At 32.3% G+C, this 13,034-nt stretch overlaps 1 protein-coding gene and 1 pseudogene across 6 annotated transcripts in view; both read right to left on the bottom strand.

Annotated features, from left to right (window-relative positions):
• Positions 1–13,034, bottom strand: part of IPO11 (importin 11) — a 163,862-nt gene that overhangs the window by 131,520 nt on the left and 19,308 nt on the right. For all 6 annotated transcript variants that reach the window (XM_039870008.1, XM_039870011.1, XM_039870007.1 and 3 more), the window contains exons 3-5: positions 12,851–12,951; positions 5,939–6,011; positions 4,416–4,619 (exon numbers count right to left, since the gene is read on the bottom strand). In XM_039870008.1, the coding sequence (XP_039725942.1) occupies positions 4,416–4,619; positions 5,939–6,011; positions 12,851–12,951 (378 nt within the window). The remainder of the gene's footprint in view (positions 1–4,415; positions 4,620–5,938; positions 6,012–12,850; positions 12,952–13,034) is intronic.
• LOC120608430 (uncharacterized) lies at positions 12,645–12,742 on the bottom strand (annotated as a pseudogene).

Genomic DNA, 13,034 nt, shown 5'->3' with positions numbered 1-13,034 from the left:
TCTCTTTTTTCCACGCTCCAGAGAAGAGGCCTTGTGAACCATACAGAAAGGATAAGCTATATCCAAAATCTCTTCTGTTCAGTGCACAGCTCCTCTTTTTTTTAGATCAAGCTAGTCACCTTGGATCTCTTCTCCTTTAAAGTTCCCACCAAAAGGTTCTTCTTTCCTAATGACTAATAATATCAATATAAGCCTAGACACACACATGTTCAATTCCCCACACAAGTTCATAGCAGAAATGACCCTTTATAAATTATTGGAGTCATTCTTTGAATAATGTTTTTAAAAAGCCAATATAAAATTTGGTGGAGCAATAAACAAGATCTAGAATCAACATTGCATTTAATGCAGCAATTAAAATGACGCAAACAAAACTGAAAACAAGATCTATTTAATCTATTTGATGATTTCCCTAAATGTGAGTACATTTCTCTTTTAAATAAATTGTACTACACTGTAAAATCCTAAAGGATAGAGCTATAAGGCTATAACCATAAAAGCGGCACCTTGGTATTCTCAAATTTAACAGTCAGAATTTCAACTATTTGGGAACTTCCCCTAAGGACCGTATCATGAAGTAAGTTATAAATTTATAAGAAGAAAATGTGAAAGAGCTGTTTTAACCAACCCATCTCAAAGGAGCTGTGTGCTTGTTTTGTTTATTCAGAAAACATAGTAACTCATGAGTAAGACTCTTCTGAAGTATGGTAACTTGACTTTACCTTGCCTCACAGTTTTCTTTTATCTTCACTATGCAAATAATACATATGCTGTTTAGTGGGAATATTATTCATCATAAACTCTTCCGTTTTTAAAATTCAGTTACATTTTAGCCTTGATCATAATGACAACGTAACATAGTGTTTTGTTTCCTTCCACTGCAGATTTTAATAGCTTATTAAATAACTTTTGAGGGTTTGAGCCTTATGACTTTCCCCATGAACATCAAGACTATGATTGTCTTTCATCTCCCTCAGGACTATAGTATGTCTTATATACAGTAAGCAATCAGTATCTGTTGAATTACTCTTAAGCTGAAGTAAGACTTTAAGATTTAACTCCCAATTTAAAGCCTTAAAAAGATTCCTAATAAAACAGGTTATGGAAAATGTCCTTTTTAGAGATTTATACTGAAATATTTTTAGATGAAGCATGTCAGGATCTGCTCCAGCAAAGAGGAAAAGCAAACATGGCAACACCTCGGGAACTGTTAAATATGAGTGAAGGGTATATGGGAATATGTTATACTATTCTCTCAACAAGAGTATACTTGAAATTTTCTTAATTAGGAAAACTGTCTAACTGGTTAGACAGTTGATCCTTGAACAACACACATTAAACCATGTGGGTCCACTTATATGTGGATTTTTTCAATAAATATACAGTCGGCCCTCTGTATCCCTGGGTTTCATTTGCAGGTCCAACCAACCATGGATCTATAATATTGTTTTCGATCTCCCATTGGGATTCTGCGAATGCGGAGGGCCGACTATATGCATCGTTTTACATCTTTTTATGTAAGAAACTAAAGCATTCACAGATTTTGGTACCCATGAGGGTCCTGGAACCTATCTCCCTTGGATACCAAGGGACAACTGTAGTTAACTTTTGGGGGAGTCAAAAACTATACACAGATTTTGGACCATGCAGGGGTTGGCACCCCCAACACCTACGTTGTTCAAGGGTAAACTATGTATCAAAATTACACAGCAAAGAATCTAATAAGATCAGTAGGTCAAGACCTTAACTCTATGCCAAGAAAATACAAAAGGAATGAGACTAAGTATACAAAGGTCTTGGCTTCTAGAAAAATACAGTGATTAAAAATGCAAACATCTATCTTCAAATTATGCTATAACTAAAATTTCTACTTCAAAACTTTAATGGTGCTTATACTGATTAACCTAGAATAATAAAGATTATAAATTCGTAGAATCATATAACTTTAAAACTGAAAAATTTTTTTAAAGAATCATAAATTTAAGTGTCTGGGTCAAAATTCCAAAGCTGCTTAGTACAAAGAAACATTCTTCACTGGAAAACAGGTCCTCTCATAATTATTAACCTATTTTCCAAAAACAAGTGAAATATATTGATCTCGAAAGATCTTTTCATTTGTTAGGTTTGGATTACTCCATTTACCTCAGCATGTACCTTTGTGGGTTACACATCACATCTACATGATATTATTTGGTTAATAAATTTATAATTACATTAGAATTATTATTTGTACCTTATATTTCCTTGCTTTCATAAACTTTAGATCTTGATTTTAACTGTACTTAAACGTAAACTTTTTTATATTCAGGTTTGTATAAGAAACATACTATTTTATAGAAAATGATCCCTTTTATGTGACAAATCAAGCTCGATTATGTTACTGCAAAACAATTTTCCCTCGCCTATTGATTCTGTAATTTGTCACCCCTGAAAAGAACTTAATCTATTTTAATGTAGAAGAAAAATATGATATAAAATTATTGGGACACACTGAACAGCTTGTGCCAGTTTTACGTGTACACTGCACTACTTTGCCCTAGCAACTATCTCAACAATGAACTTACGTTTTTTCAATGTGGAAAACTAATTTAGTACATGAAAACCATCTTGGCATTACCGCAAACATTTATTAAAAGAAAGATTTTTCTGTATTTTGGATTATCAAAATAACAAAGGCTATTTTATTAACTAGCAAAATTGCTTTTTATAATAATGTCTTCCCGCATATGCTATCTTCAATTAAACTACACATCTTGTACCCCAACCTCATAGGACGAGACTGCCCTCCTAGTCTACACTATGTTTCAGGTTCACCTACTCCACTCCAAAATAAAAGGTGCTAAGCTGAACTGTTTTTTCCCCAGGTATCTTGAGTTTTGTATATTCTCCCAAAACTCCTATTTTGAAGTTTTGCACTATACTACACTTTGAAATCTAGCAGGTATCTAAGAACAAGTCTCTTCTATTGTTTATTCATTTAATTAACAGTTATTGAGAACCACTACTTACTTGCATTCTTCTAAGCTTGATAGTAAGGCTATAACGGTAAAAGCTACAGTCCTTCCTATAAAACTCATAGTGTAGTAGATCTCAGAAAGGTAATTATGACTTAGCACTGTGCTGGAAATAAGTGCAATATGCTGGGTAAACCCATATTTCATGCTACATGGAGAGTAAACAGCCTCACAGTACAAGAAAGCCAAACAAGAAAGTTGAAGTGGTCAGGAAGCTAACTCAAACAAGGCTCCTGATTAGACATAACCTGTAGAGCTTGCCTAGGCTAAATATAAATTATACCTGAAAACCAAGGCAACACATTAGGAGAGTACAACTTGAAAAAGCAAAACTAAGAATTAAAACTTCTTTAGAAGGGCAATAAAGAGTTAACTGTAACCTGGAATCTTCTAGATATGTGACTTTTATATGGAAAACTTCCAATATAAAAACAACTGAAAGGGTCTAAGGTGGGGATAAAGGTGAGAAAAATCAACAAAAAATTCACAGAAAGACTTGAGAGGATAAACTGTCCATTTCTTTACTTGAGAAAAATCAATAAAAAATTCATAGAAAGACATGAGAGGATAAGCTGTCCATTTCTTTACTCCTAGTTAGATATCAAGCAAAAGTGATAATGATTGTTTGTCCTCAGATAAACAAGATTGGCTATTTAAACTTTCTGGGTTAAAAATAAAGAGAACATAATGTGGTTCTGGATTAAACTTTGATGTATACAAAAATCATCTTGAGAGCCTGTTAAAAATTCGGATTGCCAAGCTCTATTATCAAAGTGAGGATTCCAAAGGTAAGAACACTGTTAAAAATATTTTGAGGCTCACCAGTATTACATGGTACAGTCCAAAATGTTAGGTTGAGCAATATGAAAATTGCTGTTTTGGAAGAACAAGATGTTTGTCAAATACAAAAGTGCCAAAGCAACTGAATGAAGAAAGGAAAGCATTTTCAATAAATGGTGCTAAAACACTCAATAAGGGACTACCACCCCCAGTTATGTCAGACTCCCTCCTACATCTGCTCTACATCTACCAGTTATCCAGGCATGCCAATTTTAACTTCCTAAATGTCAACTCTATACTCTCCTTAATGTTCCCTTTACCAATAGTCCGCTTAAGAGCTTTATCATCTCATCTGAACTACTTTGATAGCCTCAAACCAGTCTTTGCCTTCAGACTGTTCTCTACCAACCAATCCTCCTCACTGACAATGAAGTAATCTTACTGGACAGATCACTAGCCAGCTTAAATTCTTTCAGATGTTATCTATTATTCTGAACCTTTTGAGAGCAATTATAAAAAATTTGTAATCTTTCAATAAAATATTTAGAGAGGTAAAACTATAAATGTTTTTATACAAGTAGCAGTTTTCATAATTAAATTTAACTGTGCTAAATCACTTACATCATAAAACAGTTTTCTATCAGCAGCCAGCCGTTTAGAGGCCAAAGTCTTAGTAACATGATAGAAGGTAAGTAATGCTCTGTGCTGTCGAAGATCATCCTGGACTTTCACAGATTCTATAAGAGTGGGAATCAGTTCAGGCCACTGTCGGGGACAGTCCAATCGAGCAACTTTTGCAATCAGCACTGCAATCTGAGTTGCAATCTAGAGGGGAAAAAAACTAATCATCAGAAATAAACATATATAATCAAAGCAATTGATAAGGAATGCATTCCTCGTTGTAAATCTCCTTTTTGGTTAATTATATATGTGATCGAAGTGAACAAAAATTTCACTAAACAGTTGCTTAAGACAGTGGTTCTCAAAGTGTGATCTATGGATCTCTGGAGAGGCCTAAAACTCTTTCAGGAGTCTGTGAGGTCCTTCCTTTCCCAGTATTATATCATTTCCTTCATACAGCTTCTACCAAAATAATATATCACAACAGAGTAAATGAAGAAGCAGATACAAAAGCCTAGATGTCTTCTTTTAAATAGCCAGACATTAATGAGATATGCAAAAATGCAGAACAATGCAACTCTTCCCATTAAATTATTTATTATTTGCAGAAATAGCCATTGTTCATTATTTAAAATTCTATTTATGTTAACACATATGGTTTCATTATTTTTAATAAATATTTTAAATTTTTTCAGGTTTAATTTCTGATACAGTAAATATCAACAGTTATGATCCTTTAGGGTTTTATTTTAGCAGTATAAGGAACTCCTAAGATCACAAAATTTGACAACCACTGACCTAAGAGTAGAAATGAACATCAAATATTAGGTATCTAAATAATAGTATCCGTTCAGATCAGTATTTCCCAAATGCTGGCTGACAGAACATCTAAGCAATAGTTTACCCCTCAATCACCCAAACCCTTTCTAACCACCCCTGCCCCATCTTCCCTCATCTCCTTCAGGAACTATAAAGCAGAAAACTGAGATCATTTAAATAGGTTGAAATAAAACTGCACTGGATAAACCACCAAGTACAGTGTGCCTTATGATTCGAATTAAAAAAATCAAATATAAAAAATAGTAGTAACTTGTAAAAATTTAAGAATTTTTGTATCTCTAAGCAAAATTTATTTTATTCTGAAATCATCCTGTTGTTTTAGAAAAAGAGGGAGAGGAATCATCTAAATCATCAAATTTAATTTCTATGCAATAAGACTATAAATAAATAAGAGATTTGCTTTCAATACTGGTTCAAAAACTGAGGAAGTGTAAAAAATGTACAAGTACATCTTAAAATGACTTCTCAGTTTTAAATAATTAACAGCCAAATCTAACCAAAATTCTTAACAGCTAGAACTAGATTTCAAAATTAAAAAACCAATAGAGTAGTGTATACAAACATCACAAATGAATATTATGTAATAAGGTTTTACTTTTAATGCCAAGAAACAAAATTAGTTTGGAAAGGAAGCAAAAATTAAGGGAATTGAAACAATAGTTAGCATTCATTTTCTCACTAACCTGGTTTATTGGTTCATTGAAGTTAGTGATCAGCCCTGCACGCAATGTAGTTTTCTCTTCCTCTGAGAGAGCACTGTAAAAAGAATGATTTATTATGAAAGACAATGCTATCTAACAATGAAGGCAGGTAAGCACTACTATGAATTTTAACAATAAAAAGCTTTTCAAACAAGGTGCCCCTCATTGTTTTTGGTATATAAATAAAATAATTTCTATTGCTTGTACACTGGCACATTAAGTTATTCAAAAGCATAAATTTCCTTCACAACTGAATAAATAAGACGCAAAAAGAGTAAGTCATAGGAAATAAGACAAATCCACAGTAATGAATGTGATGTTCGCTTTTATTATGTAAAAACAGTTGCCTACAAAAAAAATTAATGGTTGGCCAAAAACAATCTGTAAGAGTACATATTAGTCTTCCACTCACTTCTTTTATAAAATCTGAGTGAGGTTATTATTCTTTGAGGAAAGAGATCAGGAATCAGATAATATCTGGAATGGAAGATTCGTTAGAAATCAAGTAGTTTAAAATCTTATACATTTTACATATCTAGAAAGGATAAACACAATAATGATAGTTTTGACTGCAAACGAGGAAGGACAAGGATGGAGTCACTGTATAAGACTGCATACATTTTGATTTTTGAACTATATGACTATATTGTTTACTTAAAAATTAAATTTTAAAGCCCCCATTTTAAAATTTGAACTATATGAATATATTGTTTTCTTAAAAATTAAATTTTAAAGCCCCCATTTTAAAGTTTCATTCTGGCAAATGAATCATCCTAATAAAATCAGCTATAAAAGCTGTATATGATTTTTTAAAAAGTTTTAAGATATCTGTTGAGGTGAACTGTGTCCTGGCAAAAAGATAAGTTCAAGTGGCTAACCCCAAGAACCCATGACTATGACCTTACTGGAAACTGGGGCTTCGCAGACGTAATTAAATTAAAATGAGGTCATGCTGGATTAGGGTGGACCCTAATCCAATGACTAGTACCCTCTATAAGGAAAGGAAAATCTAGACAGAGACACAGAGGAGGCATGTGGAAAGAAGTCTATGTGATGATGGAGTAGACACTGGAGTGATGCAGCTGCAACCCAAGGAACATGAAGGACTGCAGACCACAACTGGAAGCTAAAAAGAGACTAGGAAGGATTCTTCCCTAAAGCCTTCAGAGTGCGCAGAGCTCTGCCAAGCACCTTATTTTTAGACTTCTAGCCTCCTGAACTGTGAGAGAATATACTTCTACTGTTTTAAACTACCAATTTGTGGTAGTTTCCTAAAGGAGCCCTAGGAAACTAATACAGCATCTAAAAACAACAAAGGCAGCCAGAACTTAAGATATGGGATCTTAGGCAAAGCAGAAAGGAGTCTGATGAACTAGTACATTTCTCCATGAGATATTTGCCCACAAGAACTCAAGCTGAAAGTAGCAGTTAAAAGAGACTAAAAGAGCTAAGGAGAGGTCTGACAGTGCTGGAAAGACAAAAATTGAGCCCAGCAACAAGGCAATACTTTGATAAACACCCAAGAGTTGCAGCAGAAACCCCAGGATGGCTAAAACCTGAGATTAAGAGTAAATCAGCAAGAGACCATCTTCAACTAGATCAAGGTTGAAGTCATATCCTCCTATCTCCTCACCCAGAGAAAATGACATTCTCTCCAGATAAAGAGAATAGAATTCAAAGGCTCTCCAATTTCCCCTATACAATGTTTGGCATTCAATCAAAATTCACCAGACATACTATGAAACAGGAAAAAGTGACTGAAATCAAAACACAAATAGAAACAGGTGATACAAACATTGTAATTATCAAAATTACCCATAAAATATGTATGATTACATTCAAGAAAATAGGTAAAAAGTAGAGAATTTCACCAGAGAACTGGACTCTGTTTTTAAATTAAAATATATCAAAGGAAAAGCCTAAAACTGAAAATACAATAAATGAAATAAAAGTAACTGAAAGATCATTCAGTGGAAAAAAATTCAGGTTGAAACCTAATGAGAAAAAAAGAACTGCTTTTCAGAGAGTTCACTGACAATGTACACTAAAAAATACTAAAGGCAGTTCTTCAGGCAGAAGACAAATGAAACCAAATGGAAACCTGGCAACAGTGAAAAGAATGAACACTAGAAGGTAAATTTAAATGAATACTGCTGGCAAAATAATATAAAATAGTATATATTGTGGTGTTTAAAAATATGTGTTGAATTAAACTACTCAACCACAGCATAAAAGACAAGAAGGTGTAAATGAAATTAAAGTATTACACAGTTTTTTCATTATCTTGAAAAAGTAAAATACTAATTGCAAGGATAGTCTCTAGTTAAGTCAAGGATGCATGTTATAACTTCTAGGAAAATCACTTGAGTAATAAGTGTCCTAATCTTGTGGAGGGGAAAACTGAGTAACAAAAAAATTCTTAAATTTTTTGAATACAAAGGAAATTAACTAACAAAAAATTTAAGAAATGTTTTAAATACAAAGGAAGGCAAGAAAGAAAAAAAGGGAGGGGGGAGAGAGATCAGTCAAAAACAAACAGAAAACAAATAGTTGATGGTAGACTTAGTCCCAATTTTTTCAGTAATTGCATTAAATGTAAATAGACATAATATTGAAATTAAAAGACATCAGATTGGATAAAAACCAAAACCCAACTATTTCCTTTTTATAAGAGAAACATTATAAATGGAACACAAATAAATACTGAAAGAAAAAGAAAAAGATATACTATGCAAGTATAAACTTACTGGTGTGGCTCTATTAAAATCAGACAAACTAGACTTTAACTCAAAATACATTATTAGAGAAAAAGAGGAACATTTCATAATTAGGACAAGGTCAATTCTACAGGAATATAAAACCTCTGAACTTATATGATCCTAATAATATAGCCTCAATATATAGAGAGCAAAAATAGAATGAAAGGAAGAAACAGGCAAGTCCATAATTGTAGATTAACACACATCTCTCAGTAAATGATGAGAAAAGTAGCATAAAATCAATAAGGATATATAATAGTTGAATAGCATAATTAACAAATTTGATCTAATTGACATACATAAAACATTACAATCCACACACATTCTTTTCAAATGCACATAAAACATTTACTAAAATACCACATGATGGGATCATTTAAAAAAAAAAAAGAAAAGAAAAACAAAGCCTAGCACATTTCAAGGAATGAGATCAGTAACAACAATAACTGAAAAGTCTCATATGTTTGGAAATTAGGTGATATATCTAATTAACCCACGGGTCTAAAAAGAAATCATAGGAGAAATTTTAAAATATTTTTAACTGAATAAAGCCATGACTACGATGAATCTTTAATGTTTTAAATGCATATTTAAGAAAAAAAAAAGGAAAACCAATTATCTAAGCTTTCATTTCAAAAAGCTAGAAAAAGAATATAAAATTAAAATCCAAAAAAATAACTGAAAATATATTAAACCTTATAAAGTACAATAACTAAAGCAAAGATAGACAAATAGTCCAATAGGACAAAACAGAGAAGCCAAAACAGAGCCAAACATAGGCAGTGTCTGATTTATAACACATTTCCCTATCACTGAAATGTGATAGGGAAAGGGTAATACATGGTGTTGTCCTTACTCCACGTAAAAACCTTACCCAGAAATCACTTCTAGATAGAACTACACCTAAATGTGAAAAGTAAAAAAGCTTCTAGTAGAAAATATAGAATATTTTCATGACCCTGGGGTGAGTAAATTTTGTAAATAAGCCACAAAAGAATTAATTATAAAAGGAAGGTAGATAAATTAAACTTCATTAAAATTAAGAACTTCTCTTCCTCAAAAACACCATTAAGAAAGTGAAAAGGCAAGTCACACACTGGGAGAAGATATTTCCTCCAGTAAGTATATTCAACAAAGGACTTATATCCATAACATATACAAAGTCACACAAATCAGTAAGATAATCCAATTTTTTAATGTGCAAATGGCAAGCTCTTCACAAAAAAAGGATATCCAAATGACTACTAAATATATTAAAAAGGTATTCATTTGTCATCAGGAAAATGCAAAAATTACCAAGCACACCAGCATGACCAAAATGAAAGACAGATTGGACCAAATGCTGATGAAAATGTGGAGTAAATGCCAACACTCACAAGCTGCTGGTGGGAGTGTAAATTGGTACAACCTGTTTGGAAAACTGATAGTATCTACTAAAGTGGAACATACATCTGACCATGAACGGCAATAAAATACACACTTATGTGCAACTAGACATGCAAAAGAGTTTTCAAGGAAGCATTATTTTCAACAGTCGATAACTAAAACTAAGTTTAATGCCCATTAACAGCAGACCAAATAGATTAATTGTGATATGTCCATTAAATGGAATGTTATACTCCTACATAAAGGAGTAAACTACTGCTCTATGCAACTACATGGAGAAATGCCACAAATATAATACTGAATAAAGGCCGGACGCAAAAGAGAACATACTACATGATTTCTACTTGTATGAAGTTCAGAAACAGGGAAAACTAATCTATGGTTAGAGATATCAGATGATACTTAATTGGGGTGCGAGAGTGTGGAATAGGTGACCATGAGGGGGTGGGGGGAGGCTTTCAGAGTGCTAGTAATGTTCTATATCTAAGTCTTATGTTCACATTAAAAACATTCAAACTGTACCATCATTTATGCACTTTTTCAGTATGTTATATTTTATACTTCAACAATAGTTTTTTAAACCTTAATGGCAACTTGCTCAAGGTTAGTAAACAAATGAGAAAACAAGATTAAGAAAAACATCTGGGTGAAAAGAATTAAAGCTCAATGGAAGTCTATGCTTTCCCATCAGAAATGATCCCTAATCCTTTCGTAACTGCTGTATTTTCCAACTTTAATAGCTCCCTTCTATCATTGAATCTCTGAACTGTTTTCTCCTATGTTTTGCTTCAAACTTGAAATTCAAGTTTTCTTCTATGCCAAAGAGTCAGGTTTAACAGTTTTCGTAATTTTAATTAATATAATATGATCAGCTACCAAAAAAGGGGGTGGGGGAGAGTGACAATCAGAAAGAGGGGGAATATTTAAGAAAACAAGTCATTAACATGCAGAAAACTTTGGCAATTCTCCAATAACAGTTAATATTCCACCTTTAATTTTATGCACATGCTATCATTAGATGAATTCAGACTATATAGCCCATTTACTAAAATATCATATGATGGGATAGTATCTACTTAATTAGGACCCAGTTAAAGTTGCATTGCATACAATGATATATAAGCTTAAAGTAATCCTTATTCCATGAAAAGAGTAGTAGGAGTAGAAACTATATAAAATAAACCTTAGATAAAAATATAAACAAGCAGTCTTTTTACGTGTCAAATTTAAACAAGAGTTTGATTACTAATCTTTGCTCCCTTGCTCCCTTTCTAAGTAAATTCTTAACATCGTCCCTAAATACATTCATCTCCTTTCTAGCTTGTATCTCAGCATGTACTAAGAGATAGCTTGGGATTTAACAACCTAATATCATATAATAACTCCATTAATGTTTTAAACTTAAACTAAATTCGTTTCTAACTCTTTATATGAAAGAACAATCTGAAATATTTAATCACGATTTACTCTCCCTTCCAGTCATTATAAATGACTATTTTGTCATTTATAACCATATTATAACTATTTATAGTCATTTATAACCATGTTTCATAAAATCAGTAAAAAATGAATTTTAGGAAATATCTAAAATTTAGATACAGCAGTAGAAAAGTTGGTGCTGCTACACTGTTTCCAAAAACTCAATAACTGTTTCTCATCACTAAATACTTTCACTCAAAATTATGAACCAATTTTAAAATAAGAGAAGGGCTCACTTTATACTATAGTATCTTAAGTGAAGCCTTAAAATATTATAGTTGCCTATAGGAAGTGAACACACAGTGTTTACGCCTTACTGTTAAAGTATACAGCTGACTTATTGGATTTCGTTAGCCAATGTCACCATAAAAAATAAATAAATAAATAAATTTCGATTTAAATAAATAAAATAAAATAAAAAACAAAACATATTCTATTTGCTTTCGATGTCATTCGAGGGCATATTTTGTATGCACTTTGAAGTACTCAGACAAGTTTTAAGGCTTTATAAATATAAGAATGTAAAGAGCTATAGTGCCATCTATTGGAGAACAAAGACTATGTTACTTCTTCAGCAAAGTTCACTATTTCCTGTCAAAGGAATTCCAGGGTGATGTCTGCATTGTCTTTCCATCAATTACATTAAATGTAATTAATTATTAAAAGAAATCTGTTCACTTAACCACCTACAGAATAGTTATAATGGAATTTGATGAGATTATAAATGTATACTATCACATTCCCACAAAGGAAATTATGCAGAAAACTTAGGGAATTAACATCCAGCTGGCTCAGAAATGACCTGGGACTCCCTTCTCAAAGACTTCTTTCTAAAATTCTAACCTCCTACATCTTAAAAAAAAAAAAAAGAAAGAAAGAAAAGAAAAAGACTTTTTCAATATGACTCATTCACTCAGCATTTGTTTTGTACCTATAAAATTAAAGATCTTCAAAAGCACACCTATAAGAAATCTACACACCCCCTCTACCGAATACAAAAGAAATAATATAGACATTGATTTGTAATTAACTATGTAGAACAGGTTAAGGCACTTTTTTTTCTTCTAAATATCAAACACTTCATCAATTTGCATGTCATCCTAGCACAGAGAGTATGCTAATCTGTATTGTTCCGATTTTAGTATATGTACTGCTGAAGTAAGCAGAAACATATTCTTTTACATAAAGAATGAAGATTAACAAGTACATTCCAATAGCTCCCTGAATTTGGAAAGGATTACACTGAGAGAAAGAAAGCAATGGAACTTACTGAGGTGCTACACGTCTCCAGTAACGATCAATTCCATTTTTAAAATACAGCACAGCAAGCCACCTTACATTTATATCCAGAGTGTGGTTTGTGAAAATATTCTGTAAATAAGAAACATTGTATTAGAATGAACGTGTAGTAAGTTGAAGGTATAGTTAATTAACACCTACAATAAAGTAGGGAT

This window comes from Pteropus medius, unplaced genomic scaffold (genome assembly GCF_902729225.1).
Source record: "Pteropus medius unplaced genomic scaffold, Ma_sr-lr_union100, whole genome shotgun sequence".
Lineage (NCBI taxonomy): Eukaryota > Metazoa > Chordata > Mammalia > Chiroptera > Pteropodidae > Pteropus > Pteropus medius.
Note: the sequence above shows the minus strand (reverse complement) of the source record. Positions and strands in the feature narration are given on the sequence as shown.